The sequence below is a fragment of the Panulirus ornatus genome, chromosome 47 (genome assembly GCF_036320965.1).
Source record: "Panulirus ornatus isolate Po-2019 chromosome 47, ASM3632096v1, whole genome shotgun sequence".
In the NCBI taxonomy this organism is placed as follows: Eukaryota; Metazoa; Arthropoda; class Malacostraca; order Decapoda; family Palinuridae; genus Panulirus; species Panulirus ornatus.
In genome coordinates, this window is record NC_092270.1 from 19,469,940 (window position 1) to 19,486,455 (window position 16,516).

General features: G+C 51.1%; 1 protein-coding gene across 3 annotated transcripts; it reads left to right on the forward strand.

Moving 5' to 3' along the window:
• Positions 1–828: 828 nt before the first annotated feature.
• Positions 829–16,297, forward strand: LOC139763634 (protein Wnt-8b-like). 3 transcript variants are annotated; one of them, XM_071689887.1, is made up of 7 exons: positions 829–869; positions 1,242–1,336; positions 2,603–2,636; positions 11,601–11,710; positions 13,284–13,563; positions 14,960–15,293; positions 15,892–16,297. In XM_071689887.1, exons 2-7 carry the CDS (start codon positions 1,269–1,271, stop codon positions 16,125–16,127), a joined length of 1,062 nt encoding a protein of 353 aa, XP_071545988.1. In that variant the 5' UTR covers positions 829–869; positions 1,242–1,268; the 3' UTR covers positions 16,128–16,297. The 3 variants fall into 3 exon arrangements, with proteins under 3 accessions (XP_071545988.1, XP_071545989.1, XP_071545990.1); XM_071689888.1 differs by lacking the exon at positions 2,603–2,636; XM_071689889.1 differs by lacking the exons at positions 2,603–2,636; positions 11,601–11,710.
• The last annotated feature ends 219 nt before the right edge of the window (positions 16,298–16,516 follow it).

The following is a 16,516-nucleotide window of genomic DNA, read 5'->3' on the forward strand; positions in this document are numbered from 1 at the left end:
TAGATACAGGCCAGGTGACTGTAGGACCTGTAGATACAGAGCAGGAGACTGCAGGACCTGTAGATACAGGCCAGGTGTCTGTAGGACCTGTAGATACAGAGCAGGTGACTGTAGGACCTGTAGATACAGAACAGGTGACTGTAGGAGCTGTAGATACAGGCCAGGTGACTGTTGGACCTGTAGATACAGAGCAGGAGACTGCAGGACCTGTAGATACAGGCCAGGTGTCTGTAGGACCTGTAGATACAGAGCAGGTGACTGTAGGACCTGTAGATACAGGCTAGGTGACTGTAGATACAGGCCAGGTGACTGTAGATACAGGCCAGGTGATTGTAGGACCTGTAGATACAGAGCAGGTGACTGTAGGACCTGTAGATACAGAGCAGGTGACTGTCGGACATGTAGATACAGGCCAGGTGACTGTAGGAACTGTAGATACAGAGCAGGTAACTGTAGGACCTGTAGATACAGAGCAGGTGACTGTAGATACAGGCCAGGTGACTGTAGGTGACTAGATACAGGCCAGGTGATTGTAGGACCTGTAGATACAGAGCAGGTGATTGTAGGACCTGTAGATACAGAGCAAGTGACTGTCGGACCTGTAGATACAGGCCAGGTGACTGTAGGAACTGTAGATACAGAGCAGGCAACTGTAGGACCTGTAGATACAGAGCAGGTGACTGTAGATACAGGCCAGGTGACTGTAGGTGACTGTAGATACAGGCCAGGTGACTGTAGGAGCTGTAGATACAGAGCAGGTGACTGTAGGAGCTGTATATACAGGCCAGGTGACTGTAGGACCTGTAGATACAGGCTAGGTGACTGTAGATACAGAGCAGGTGACTGTAGGAGCTGTAGATACAGGGCAGGTGACTGTAGATACAGGCCAGGTGACTGTAGGAACTGTAGATACAGGCCAGGTGACTGTAGGAACTGTATATACAGGCCAGGTGACTGTAGGAGCTGTAGATACAGGCCAGGTGACTGTAGGAGCTGTATATACAGGCCAGGTGACTGTAGGAGCTGTAGATACAGGCCAGGTGACTGTAGGAGCTGTATATACAGGCCAGGTGACTGTAGGACCTGTAGATACAGGGCAGGTGACTGTAGGAGCTGTAGATACAGGCCAGGTGACTGTAGGAACTGTATATATAGGGCAGGTGACTGTAGGAGCTGTAGATACAGGCCAGGTGACTGTAGGAGCTGTAGATACAGTGCAGGTGACTGTAGATACAGGGCAGGTGACTGTAGATACAGTGAGGTACAGGATGGCAGGAAGCACGTGGCAGATTGTGTTGGTCATACTGACCTGCTGGACGAGTCCATGTTACTCATGGTGAGTCAGTCCCTCCTGCACGTGGTCCCTCCTGCACGTAGTCCCTCCTGCACGTGGTCCCTCCTGCACGTGGTCCCTCCTGCACGTAGTCCCTCCTGCACGTGGTCCCTCTTGCAAGTGGTCCTTCCTGCATGTGATCCCTCCAACATGTGGTCGCTCATGCACGTAAAACACGTGGTCCCTCCTGCACGTAAGCACGTGGTCCCTCCTGCACGTAGAGCACGTAGTCCCTACTGCACGTAGTCCCTCCTCTATGTAGAGCACCTAGTCCCTCCTGCACGTAGAGCACGTGGTCCCTCCTGCACGTAGAGCACGTAGTCCCTCCTGCACGTACAGCACGTAGTCCCTCCTGCACGTACAGCACGTAGTCCCTCTTGTACGTAGAGCACGTGGTCCCTACTGCACGTAGAGCATGTGGTCCCTACTGCACGTAGTCCCTCCTGCACGTAGAGCACGTAGTCCCTCCTGCACGTAGAGCACGTGGTCCCTCCTGCACGTAGAGCACGTAGTCCCTCCTGCATGTAGAGCACGTAGTCCCTCCTGCACGTACAACACGTAGTCCCTCCTGCACGTACAGCACGTAGTCCCTCCTGCACTTACAGCACGTAGTCCCTCCTGCACGTGAGCACGTGGTCCCTCCTGCACGTAGAGAACGTGGTCCTGCCTCCACTTACGGTACGTAGTCCGTCATGCACGTACATGTAGTATGTCAAGCATGCACGATAAGTTGTCCGTCATGCACGTGCAGTAGTTGACCCGTCATGCACGTGCAGTAGTTGACCCGTCATGCACGTGCAGTAGTTGACCCGTCATGCACATGCAGTAGTTGACCCGTCATGCACGTGCAGTAGTTGACCCGTCATGCACGTGCAGTAGTTGACCCGTCATGCACGTGCAGTAGTTGACCCGTCATGCACGTGCAGTAGTTGACCCGTCATGCACGTGCAGTAGTTGACCCGTCATGCACGTGCAGTAGTTGACCCGTCATGCACGTGCAGTAGTTGACCCGTCATGCACGTGCAGTAGCTGACCCGTCATGCACGTGCAGTAGTTGACCCGTCATGCACGTGCAGTAGTTGACCCGTCATGCACGTGTAGTGGTTGACCCGTCATGCACGTGCAGTAGTTGACCCGTCATGCACGTGCAGCACCCACAAGATCGTGACTAAGACGAGTATTGCCATATATTGTATTAATACAGTAGGGGGGGGGTGTGATACAGCCGGGCCACGTCAACTACAGTAACTGTATTTTTCTCTGCCACAGGAGGCTAGAGAACGCGGTCATGGCCGGGACGAAGGTAAGTTGACCAAGTCACACGTGGTTTGTCTCATTATGTGGTGAGCGCTACGCGCTACCCAGAACCCTCGTGCTAGGAACATCTGGCAACCTAAAATAGTTAGCCCCCCCCCCACAAACTCCCGCTCTTAATTGGTCGTTTTGCCGTTAGGCCTCTCAACTACCCTGGTCAATTTGAACATCTTTTTTAGGGGTATACAATACACCTAAGACCATACACACCCTTCATGGTATGTGTGGTCTACCATACACACCCTTCATGGTATGTGTGGTCTACCATACACACCCTTCATGGTATGTGTGGTCTACCATACACACCCTTCATGGTATGTGTGGTCTACCATACACACCCTTCATGGTATGTGTGGTCTACCATACACACCCTTCATGGTATGTGTGGTCTACCATACACACCCTTCATGGTATGTGTGGTCTACCATACACACCCTTCATGGTATGTGTGGTCTACCATACACACCCTTCATGGTATGTGTGGTCTACCATACACACCATGGTATGTGTGGTCTACCATACACACCCTTCATGGTATGTGTGGTCTACCATACACACCCTTCATGGTATGTGTGGTCTACCATACACACCCTTCATGGTATGTGTGGTCTACCATACACACCATGGTATGTGTGGTCTACCATACACATCCTTCATGGTATGTGTGGTCTACCATACACACCATGGTATGTGTGGTCTACCATACACACCCTTCATGGTATGTGTGGTCTACCATACACACCATGGTATGTGTGGTCTACCATACACACCATGGTATGTGTGGTCTACCATACACACCATGGTATGTGTGGTCTACCATACACACCCTTCATGGTATGTGTGGTCTACCATACACACCATGGTATGTGTGGTCTACCATACACATCCTTCATGGTATGTGTGGTCTACCATACACACCCTTCATGGTATGTATGGTCTACCATACATACCCTTCATGGTATGTGTGGTCTACCATACACTTCCTTCATGGTATGTGTGGTCTACCATACACTTCCTTCATGGCATGTGGTCTACCATACACTTCCTTCATGGTATGTGTGGTCTACCATACACATCCTTCATGGTATGTGGTCTACCATACACACCATGGTATGTGTGGTCTACCATACACATCCTTCATGATATATGTGGTCTACCATACACACCCCTCATGGTATGTGTGGTCTACCATACACACCCTTCATGGTATGTGTGGTCTACCATACACACCCTTCATGGTATGTGTGGTCTACCATACACACCCTTCATGGTATGTGTGATCTACCATACACACCCTTCATGGTATGTGTGGTCTACCATACACACCATGGTATGTGTGGTCTACCATACACACCCTTCATGGTATGTGTGGTCTACCATACACACCATGGTATGTGTGGTCTACCATACACACCCTTCATGGTATGTGTGGTCTACTATACACACCCTTCATGGTATGTGTGGTCTACCATACACACCATGGTATGTGTGGTCTACCATACACACCCTTCATGGTATGTGTGGTCTACTATACACACCCTTCATGGTATGTGTGGTCTACCATACACACCATGGTATGTGTGGTCTACCATACACACCCTTCATGGTAAAGAGGGAGAGCGGTTTGGGAATGTCTTGGGAGTAAAGTCAGGGGTTAGTGAGAGGACAAGAGCAAGGGAAGGAGTAGCACTACTCCTGAAGCAGGAGTTGAGGGAGTGTAGGACACTAAACTCTAGACTGATATGGGTTGGTGTGAGTGAGAGATCTAGTGTGGGTCTGACGTACCTAATAAGTGGCATGTGCTAATGAGGGTAATTACCCGGGTGGGGGGCGGGGGGGGAGGGGCTGGACCACACTCTGAGTGTGGTCCACTGCTCTCCACACCACCACCACCAACACAGGCCTGCCTCTCCATCATGCTAAATTATCCTACAGTATACGTGTATCTACAGTATACACGTATCTACAGGATACATATATCTACAGTGTACATGTATCTACAGTATGCATGTATCTACAGTATACGTTTATCTACAGTATACGTTTATCTACAGTATACATGTATCTATAGTATACAAGTATCTACAGGATACGTATTTCTACAGTATACATTTATCCACAGTATACGTGTATCTACAGTATACATGTATCTAAAGTATGCGTATCTACAGTACACATGTATCTACAGTAGACATGTATACAGGATACATGTATCTACATTAGACATGTATACAGGGTACATGTATCTACAGTAGACATGTATACAGGATACATGTATCTACAGTAGACATATATACAGGATACATGTATCTACAGTAGACATGTATACAGGATACATGTATCTACAGTAGACATGTATACAGGATACATGTATCTACAGTAGACATGTATACAGGATACATGTATCTACAGTAGACATGTATACAGGATACATGTATCTACAGTAGACATGTATACAGGATACATGTATCTACAGTAAACATGTATACAGGATACATGTATCTACAGTAGACATGTATACAGGATACATGTATCTACAGTAGACATGTATACAGGATACATGTATCTACAGTAGACATGTATACAGGATACATGTATCTACAGTAGACATGTATACAGGATACATGTATCTACAGTAGACATGTATACAGGATACATGTATCTACAGTAGACATGTATACAGGATACATGTATCTACAGTAGACATGTATACAGGATACATGTATCTACAGTAGACATGTATACAGGATACATGTATCTACAGTAGACATGTATACAGGATACATGTATCTACAGTAGACATGTATACAGGATACATGTATCTACAGTAGACATGTATACAGGATACATGTATCTACAGTAGACATGTATACAGGATACATGTATCTACAGTAGACATGTATACAGGATACATGTATCTACAGTATACATGTACACATGTATCTACAGTATACATGTATACATGTATCTACAATATACATGTATCTACAGTAGACATGTATACAGTAGACATCAGCATTTGTTTTTTACGATGTAGTGAACACAGTGGCAGGTGTGTGTGTGTGTGGTGTGTGTGTGTGTGTGTGTGTGTGTGTGTGTGTGTGTGTGTGTGTGTGTGTGTGTGTGTGAGAGGAATGGGGGGTGGGGGGTCCCTACGGAGTGCACAGGCGGGCCAGGTCATCATCCCAGGTCAGGTCAAGGTCAGGTCACGTCGCGTGGGGTCTGGGTCAGGTGACGTCAGGGTCTTAATAATGCAAAAGCCGAACCACCGGGTCAGGAGGTCCCAGCTGACAGCCAGCCAGTCAGCCAGCCGGCCGTCAGCCTGACCACCAGCCAGCCAGTCAGCCAGCCGGCCGTCAGCCTGACCACCAGCCAGCCGTCAGCCTGACCACCAGCCAGCCAGTCAGCCAGCCGGCCGTCAGCCTGACCACCAGCCAGCCGTCAGCCTGACCACCAGCCAGCCAGCCAGCCAGCCAGCCAGCCGGCCGTCAGCCTGACCACCAGCCGGCCGTCAGCCTGGCACAGCTGACAGGGAATATCAGCAGAACCTTATCATCGCTGTCACCAGACACCAGTTTACAACCTGCCAGTCACTTATTTCCCAGTCAGTCAGTCTCCCCTCACTCCTGTCCTCGTAGTCTCCGTTTTCTTTGTCGTCTCCCCTCACTCCTGTCCTCGTAGTCTCCGTTTTCTTTGTCGTCTCCCCTCACTCCTGTCCTCGTAGTCTCCGTTTTCTTTGTCGTCTCCCCTCACTCCAGTCCTGGTATTCTCCGTTTTCTTTATCTTCTCCCAATCTTGTGTCGTCTCCCCTCACTCGCGTCCTCGTAGTCTCCGTTTTCTTTGTCTTCTCACCTTATGTCCACATGGCCACACCACCTCACCTTGTTAGGTCCACATGGCCACACCACCTCACCTTGTTAGGTCCACATGGCCACACCACCTCACCTTATGTCCACATGGCCACACCACCTCACCTTGTTATGTCCACATGGCCACACCACCTCACCTTGTTAGGTCCACATGGCCACACCACCTCACCTTATGTCCACATGGCCACACCACCTCACCTTGTTATGTCCACATGGCCACACCACCTCACCTTGTTATGTCCACATGGCCACACCACCTCACCTTATGACCACATGGCCACACCACCTCACCTTGTTATGTCCACATGACCACACCACCTCACCTTGTTATGACCACATGGCCACACCACCTCACCTTGTTATGTCCACATGGCCATACCACCTCACCATTTATGTCCACATGGCCACACCATCTCCCCTTGTTATGTCTACATGGCCACACCACCTCACCTTGTTATGTCTACATGGCCACACCACCTCACCTTGTTATGACCACATGGCCACACCATCTCACCTTGTTATGTCTACATGGCCACACCATCTCACCTTGTTATGTCTACATGGCCACACCACCTCACCTTGTTATGACCACATGGCCACACCACCTCACCTTGTTATGGGGTGTACCAGGGTGGGGCAAGGCTTCCAGGGCACGTTAGGGTGTACCAGGGTGTGGCGAGGCTACCAGGGAGGTCAGGGTGTACCAGGGTAGGGCAAGGCTCCCAGGGTAGGTTAGGGTGTGTACCAGGGTGGGGCAAGACTCCCAGGGCACGTTAGGGTGTACTAGGGTGTGGCGAGGCTACCAGGGCAGGTCAGGGTGTACCAGGGTAGGGCAAGGCTCTCAGGGCAGGTTAGGGTGTGTACCAGGGTGGGGCAAGACTCCCAGGGTAGGTTAGGGTGTACATCAGGGTGGGGCAAGGCTCCCAGGGCAAATCAGGGTGTACCAGGGTGGGGCAAGACTCTCCTCAGGGCAGGTCAGGATGTGAGTACCAAGGTGGGGCAAGGCTCGCAGGGCAGGTCAGGCGACTCCCAGCCAATTACAGGGGCGCGTGACCTCTGCCCCGAGGTCATCTGGCTGACCCCGTGGCAGGGTGTTACCCACTTCTCATTAAGGGACATTTGGAGAGGACACATCAGGTCCCCAGGCAAGGGATGACCCCCGACCTGAACACTCAGGTCCTGACCTGGTCCGTGTTATCTTCCTCATATCGTGCACAGTACCCACCTGGTCCGTGTTATCTTCCTCATATCGTGCACAGTACCCACCTGGTCCGTGTTATCTTCCTCCTATCGTGCACAGTACCCACCTGGTCTGTGTTATCTTCCTCATATCGTGCACAGTACCCACCTGGTCCGTGTTATCTTCCTCCTATCGTGCACAGTACCCACCTGGTCCGTGTTATCTTCCTCATATCGTGCACAGTACCCACCTGGTCTGTGTTATCTTCCTCTTATCGTGCACAGTACCCACTTGGTCTGTGTTATCTTCCTCATATCGTGCACAGTACCTGCCTGGTCTGTGTTATCTTCCTCCTATCGTGCACAGTACCCACTTGGTCTGTGTTATCTTCCTCATATCGAGCACAGTACCCACCTGGTCCGTGTTATCTTCCTCATATCGAGCACAGTACCCACCTGGTCTGTGTTATCTTCCTCATATCGTGCACAGTACCCATCTGGTCTGTGTTATCTTCCTCATATCTGGCACAGTACCCACCTGGTCTGTGTTATCTTCCTCATATCGAGCACAGTACCCACCTGGTCTGTGTTATCTTCCTCATATCGAGCACAGTACCCACCTGGTCCGCGTTATCTTCCTCATATCGTGCACAGTACCCACCTGGTCTGTGTTATCTTCCTCATATCGTGCACAGTACCCACCTGGTCTGTGTTATCTTCCTCATATCGAGCACAGTACCCACCTGGTCTGTGTTATCTTCCTCATATCGTGCACAGTACCCATCTGGTCCGTGTTATCTTCCTCATATCGAGCACAGTACCCACCTGGTCCGTGTTATCTTCCTCATATCGAGCACAGTACCCATCTGGTCCGTGTTATCTTCCTCATATCGAGCACAGTACCCACCTGGTCCGCGTTATCTTACTCATATCGAGCACAGTACCCACCTGGTCTGTGTTATCTTCCTCATATCGTGCACAGTACCCACCTGGTCTGTGTTATCTTCCTCATATCGTGCACAGTAACCACCTGGTCTGTGTTATCTTCCTCATATCGTGCACAGCACCCACCTGGTCTGTGCTATCTTCCTCATATCGTGCACAGCACCCACCTGGTCTGTGTTATCTTCCTCCTATCGTGCACAGTACCCACCTGGTCTGTGTTATCTTCCTCATATCGAGCACAGTACCCACCTGGTCTGTGTTATCTTCCTCATATCGTGCACAGTACCTGCCTGGTCTGTGTTATCTTCCTCATATCGTGCACAGTACCCACCTGGTCTGTGTTATCTTCCTCATATCGTGCACAGTACCTGCCTGGTCTGTTATTTTCCTCGTCGTGCACAGTACCCACCTGGTCTGTGTTATCTTCCTCATATCGTGCACAATACCCACCTGGTCCGTGTTATCTTCCTCATATCGTGCACAGTACCAGCTTGGTCTGTTATCTTCCTCATATCGTGCACAGTACCCACCTGGTCTGTGTTATCTTCCTCATATCGTGCACAGTACCCACCTGGTCTGTGTTATCTTCCTCATATCGTGCACAGTACCCACCTGGTCTGTGTTATCTTCCTCATATCGTGCACAGTACCTGCCTGGTCTGTTTATCTTCCTCATATCGTGCACAGTACCCACCTGGTCTGTGTTATCTTCCTCATATCGTGCACAGTACCCACCTGGTCTGAGTTATCTTCCTCATATCGTGCACAGTACCTGCCTGGTCTGTGTCATCTTCCTCATATCGAGCACAGTACCCACCTGGTCTGTGTTATCTTCCTCATATCGTGCACAGTACCCATCTGATCTGTGTTATCTTCCTCATATCGTGCACAGTACCCACCTGGTCTCTGTTATCTTCCTCATATCGTGCACAGTACCCATCTGGTCTGTGTTATCTTCCTCATATCGTGCACAGTGCCCACCTGGTCTGTGTTATCTTCCTCATATCGAGCACAGTCCCACCTGGTCTGTGTTATCTTCCTCTTATCGTGCACAGTACCCACCTGGTCTGTGTTATCTTCCTCCTATCGTGCACAGTACCCACCTGGTGTGTTATTTTCCTCATATCGTGCACAGTACCCATCTGGTCTGTTTATCTTCCTCATATCGTGCACAGTACCCACCTGGTCTGTGTTATCTTCCTCATATCGTGCACAGTACCCACCTGGTCTGAGTTATCTTCCTCATATCGTGCACAGTACCTGCCTGGTCTGTGTCATCTTCCTCATATCGAGCACAGTACCCACCTGGTCTGTGTTATCTTCCTCATATCGTGCACAGTACCCATCTGATCTGTGTTATCTTCCTCATATCGTGCACAGTACCCACCTGGTCTCTGTTATCTTCCTCATATCGTGCACAGTACCCATCTGGTCTGTGTTATCTTCCTCCTATCGTGCACAGTACCCAACTGGTCTGTGTTATCTTCCTCATTCCGAGCACAGTCCCACCTGGTCTGTGTTATCTTCCTCTTATCGTGCACAGTACCCACCTGGTCTGTGTTATCTTCCTCCTATCGTGCACAGTACCCACCTGGTGTGTTATTTTCCTCATATCGTGCACAGTACCCATCTGGTCTGTTATCTTCCTCATATCGTGCACAGTACCCACCTGGTGTGTGTTATCTTCCTCATATCGTGCACAGTACCCACCTGGTGTGTGTTATCTTCCTCATATCGTGCACAGTACCCACCTGGTCTGTGTTATCTTCCTCATATCGTGCACAGTACCCACCTGGTCTGTGTATCTTCCTCATATCGTGCACAGTACCCACCTGGTCTGTGTTATCTTCCTCCTATCGTGCACAGTACCCACTTGGTCTGTGTTATCTTCCTCATATCGTGCACAGTGCCCACCTGGTCTGTGTTATCTTCCTCATATCGTGCACAGTACCTACCTGGTCTGTGTTATCTTCCTCATATCGTGCACAGTACCCACCTGGTCTGTGTTATCTTCCTCATATCGTGCACAGTACCTACCTGGTCTGTGTTATCTTCCTCATATCGTGCACAGTACCCACCTGGTCTGTGTTATCTTCCTCATATCGTGCACAGTGCCCACCTGGTCTGTGTTATCTTCCTCATATCGTGCACAGTACCCACCTGGTCTGTGTTATCTTCCTCATATCGTGCACAGTACCTACCTGGTCTGTGTTATCTTCCTCATATCGTGCACAGTACCCACCTGGTCTGTGTTATCTTCCTCATATCGTGCACAGTACCCACCTGGTCTGTGTTATCTTCCTCCTATCGTGCACAGTACCCACTTGGTCTGTGTTATCTTCCTCATATCGTGCACAGTGCCCACCTGGTCTGTGTTATCTTCCTCATATCGTGCACAGTACCTACCTGGTCTGTGTTATCTTCCTCATATCGTGCGCAGTACCCACCTGGTCTGTGTTATCTTCCTCATATCGTGCACAGTACCTACCTGGTCTGTGTTATCTTCCTCATATCGTGCACAGTACCCACCTGGTCTGTGTTATCTTCCTCATATCGTGCACAGTACCTACCTGGTCTGTGTTATCTTCCTCATATCGTGCACAGTACCCACCTGGTCTGTGTTATCTTCCTCATATCGTGCACAGTACCCACCTGGTCTGTGTTATCTTCCTCCTATCGTGCACAGTACCCACTTGGTCTGTGTTATCTTCCTCATATCGTGCACAGTGCCCACCTGGTCTGTGTTATCTTCCTCATATCGTGCACAGTACCTACCTGGTCTGTGTTATCTTCCTCATATCGTGCACAGTACCTACCTGGTCTGTGTTATCTTCCTCATATCGTGCACAGTACCCACCTGGTCTGTGTTATCTTCCTCATATCGTGCACAGTACCCACCTGGTCTGTGTTATCTTCCTCGTACGTGAGCTGCCGCTGATGATCGTTATCTTCCTCCTACAGGAAGGTGTTTCCCTGACGGAGAGCATCACACGAGGGGCACAGCTGGGTCTGCAGGAGTGCCAGACACAGTTCACGTGGGAGAGATGGTCCTGCCCCAACACCACAACCACGTACGTACACCCAGTGGTGGTCTATCCCTACCACCACGTACGTACACCCAGTGGTGGTCTCTCCCTACAACCACGTACGTACACCCAGTGGTGGTCTCTCCTTACCACCACAACCACGTACGTACACCCAGTGGTGGTCTCTCCTTACCACCACAACCACGTACGTACACCCAGTGGTGGTCTCTCCCTACAACCACGTACGCACACCCAGTGGTGGTCTCTCCTTACCACCACAACCACGTACGTACACCCAGTGGTGGTCTCTCCCTACCACCACAACCACGTACGTATACCCAGTGGTGGTCTCTCCCTACCACCACAACCACGTACGTACACCCAGTGGTGGTCTCTCCCTACCACCACGTACGTACACCCAGTGGTGGTCTCTCCCTACCACCACGTACGTACACCCAGTGGTGGTCTCTCCTTACCACCACAACCACCTACGTACACCCAGTGGTGGTCTCTCCCTACCACCACAACCACGTACGTACACCCAGTGGTGGTCTCTCCCTACCACCACAACCACGTACGTACACCCAGTGGTGGTCTCTCCCTACCACCACACCCACGTACGTACACCCAGTGGTGGTCTCTTCCTACCACTACAACCACGTACGTACACCCAAACTGCTGTAGGATAGATCTTGGTGGAGGGAGAAAAAAAGGACGTCGGAAGTGCCTTCTCCACATGAGTGGAGGCCAGCAGTGGAGTGCCCCCAGGGCCCGTGTTTTGGAACCGCTATTCTTCTTGATCTACATGAATGACCTGCCTGGAGGTATGGCACTCCTGCCTGCTGCATATGTCTGCAGATGATGCGCAGGTCATGAGGGAAAGTGGAAACACGGGGCAGGGGGGCACTCCTGCCTGCTGCATATGTCTGCAGATGATGCGCAAGTCATGAGGGAAAGTAGAAACACGGGGCAAGGATGGCATCAGCTTACAAGGGGACATGGACATCCAAAGTTGGTGTACTAAGTGGTTGATGAGATTAAACCCAAGTCAATGTAGTGAGGATGGGGCACAGTGGAAGAAGGCCTGCCTAGCATCTAATTGGATATAATCCTCATGAGTCTGTGTGTGTGTGTGTGTGTGTGTGAGAGAGAGAAGAAATTGGGAATTGGACTCGTCCCTCACCTATCGCCAGACTCCCACAATGGGAGAAACAGTAAAGGAGACAAACTGTCAAATGGCGAATATCAGAATAAATTTTCTTTTTGAGAATTTGGATCAGAAAACATGGAGCAAACTGTTCATATCATACATTAGGCCATAACGAGAATATACTTGTCCAATTTCGTCAGCTCAAAGAAACATCCTTAAAGACTGTAATTAGGCAACCCTCTTACTCTTTTCTAAAATGGACAAATTCAACTCCACTAATCTTTCCCTGTAGCTTAGGTCTCTTTACTCCTGGTACCATCTCGTGCTGCTCTCCTCTGGACCTTCTCTAGCAGCTCTCTGTGTATCTTTAATGTAAGTTGTTATATATTCTTCCTGTCTGACCCTGTAGATGGATGTGCATCTCTTATGTGAGTTGTTATAACATATTCTTCCTGTCTGACCCTGTAGGTGGAGTGGTGAGGCAGTGACGAGAGAGGCAGCGTTCGTGCGAGGCATCACCGCTGCTGGCGTCACCTTCACCATCACAAAGGACTGTTCCCAGGGGCGTATACCTGGGTGTCCCTGCTCCGGCCACCGGGGGAACACTGGCTTCGCCTGGAAGTGGCGAGGCTGCTCACACAACGTCGAATTTGGCTCCACAATGACCAGGCAGGTCCTGGATGGTTGGCACGACGGGCAGGACGCACGCGCGCTCGTCAACTTGCAGAACAACCAGGCTGGGAGAGTTGTAAGTTCATCGTCCCCTGGGGGTGGCCAACAACCAGTGCTGGGAGGAGGGTTGTAAGTTCATCGTCCCCTGGGGGTGGCCAACAACCAGTGCTGGGAGGAGAGTTGTAAGTTCATCGTCCCCTGGGGTGGCCAACAACCAGTGCTGGGAGGAGGGTTGTAAGTTCATCGTCCCCTGGGGTGGCCAACAACCAGTGCTGGGAGGGTGGTTGTAAGTTCATCGTCCCCTGGGGTGGCCAACAACCAGTGCTGGGGGGAGGGTTGTAAGTTCATCGTCCCCTGGGGGTGGCCAACAACCAGTGCTGGGAGGAGGGTTGTAAGTTCATCGTCCCCTGGGGGTGGCCAACAACCAGTGCTGGGAGGAGGGTTGTAAGTTCATCGTCCCCTGGGGGTGGCCAACAACCAGTGCTGGGAGGAGGGTTGTAAGTTCATCGTCCCCTGGGGGTGGCCAACAACCAGTGCTGGGAGGAGGGTTGTAAGTTCATCGTCCCCTGGGGGTGGCCAACAACCAGTGCTGGGAGGAGGGTTGTAAGTTCATCGTCCCCTGGGGGTGGCCAACAACCAGTGCTGGGAGGAGGGTTGTAAGTTCATCGTCCCCTGGGGGTGGCCAACAACCAGTGCTGGGAGGAGGGTTGTAAGTTCATCGTCCCCTGGGGGTGGCCAACAACCAGTGCTGGGAGGAGGGTTGTAAGTTCATCGTCCCCTGGGGGTGGCCAACAACCAGTGCTGGGGAGGAGGGTTGTAAGTTCATCGTCCCCTGGGGTGGCCAACAACCAGTGCTGGGAGGAGGGTTGTAAGTTCATCGTCCCCTGGGGTGGCCAACAACCAGGCTGGGAGGAGGGTTGTAAGTTCATCGTCCCCTGGAGTGGCCAACAACCAGTGCTGGGAGGAGGGTTGTAAGTTCATCGTCCCCTGGGGTGGCCAACAACCAGGCTGGGAGGAGGGTTGTAAGTTCATCGTCCCCTGGGGTGGCCAACAACCAGTGCTGGGGGGAGGGTTGTAAGTTCATCGTCCCCTGGGGTGGCCAACAACCAGTGCTGGGAGGAGGGTTGTAAGTTCATCGTCCCCTGGGGTGGCCAACAACCAGGCTGGGGGGAGGGTTGTAAGTTCATCGTCCCCTGGGGTGGCCAACAACCAGTGCTGGGAGGAGGGTTGTAAGTTCATCGTCCCCTGGGGTGGCCAACAACCAGTGCTGGGAGGAGAGTTGTAAGTTCATCGTCCCCTGGGGGTGGCCAACAACCAGTGCTGGGAGGGTGGTTGTAAGTTCATCGTCCCCTGGGGTGGCCACCACAAGTCTTCTCTTCCTCTTGGAAACATGTGAGAGAATATCTGACGAACATCTGTCGTCGTAAATGTATTAAGCCACTTACGTGTTTTATCTCGCCATCTTGGGCCAGGGCGTGAAGCGGTGCATGCGACGCGCCTGCAGGTGTCATGGTGTCTCTGGTTCATGCACCACGCAGACCTGCTGGTTCCAGCTGGGGGCCTTCGCCGTGGTCGGCCGAGCCCTGAAGAAGCGCTACCGACGGGCCACCAAGCTAGAGGACACCAATGCCTTATCAGCGGACGCTAACCTGGTGGTCTACCCGCCTGCAGACCTCCCTTCCTACGTGCAGAGACTTGAAGACCATCCCTCGACGGACGTGGTTACCATGATCCCTGGCGTGGAACCAGACCATCTCGTCTACCTCGTCGACTCCCCAGACCACTGCCGTGCCAACCAAACTGCTGGTGGGTTCCTTGGTTCATGGTCTTCCTCAATGGTCGCATGACCTTGGTTCATGGTCTTCCTCAATGGTCGCATGCCCTTGGTTCATGGTCTTCCTCAATGGTCGCATGCGCTTGGTTCATGGTCTTCCTCAATGGTCGCATGCGCTTGGTTCATGGTCTTCCTTAATGGTCGCATGACCTTGGTTCATGGTCTTCCTCAATGGTCGCATGCCCTTGGTTCATGGTCTTCCTCAATGGTCGCATGACCTTGGTTCATGGTCTTCCTCAATGGTCGCATGACCTTAGTTCATGGTCTTCCTCAATGGTCGCATGCCCTTGGTTCATGGTCTCTTTCATCCCTGTCTCGTATAATAAAGGTGGAGGGAGGTGGTGGTGGAAGAAGGTGGTGGTGGCACCACGGAGCAGAAGAAGGAAGTGGATGGTGGAGTGGAGTGAGGATTTGAATACTCTTGGGTCTCCATCGTGTTTGAGACGCCCGAAGAAAAAATGGAATATTCTATTATGATGCCATAACTTCATTGTCTGTGTGTCTGTATGTATGGTAGATGTTCCAGCAGGTGGTTCGGTGGAGCATTAACGCATCCTTCCACCTCCGTAGGAGTGGTAGGAACTGAAGGACGGGCGTGTTCGAGGGCCAGAGGCCCGGGCGTGGCACGAGAGGAGAGGGCGTCCTGCCGGAAGCTGTGTCGACAGTGTGGACTCCACGTGAACAGAAGGATCCACTTCGTCACCCACTCCTGCCAGTGTCAGTTCAGGTGGTGCTGCCAGGTGGAGTGCGCCACCTGCAACAACACGGTAGCCACCTACACCTGTGCCAGTGGTGACTCATTATGATGGATGGGTCTACAACACGGCAGCTGCTACACCCAAGGCGCTTCGGGTCCTTATTGTAAACTGTGTAAACCATAAAACTACCTTCGGGTCCTTATTGTAAACTGTGTAAACCATAAAACTACCTTGGGGTCCTTATTGTAAACTGTGTAAACCATAAAACTACCTTGGGGTCCTTATTGAAAACTGTGTAAACCTTAAAACTAACTGGGGTTTACCTGAGTGTCTCCAGTCTACACATACCATACACTTCCTACAAACAAAAGTGTAATAAGTGACATAAAATTACCTGTAGTTTACCTGTATGTAGTCTACACATACCATACACTAGTCTACACATACCATACACTCTGTAGTCTACACATACCATACAGTCTGTAGTCTACACATAC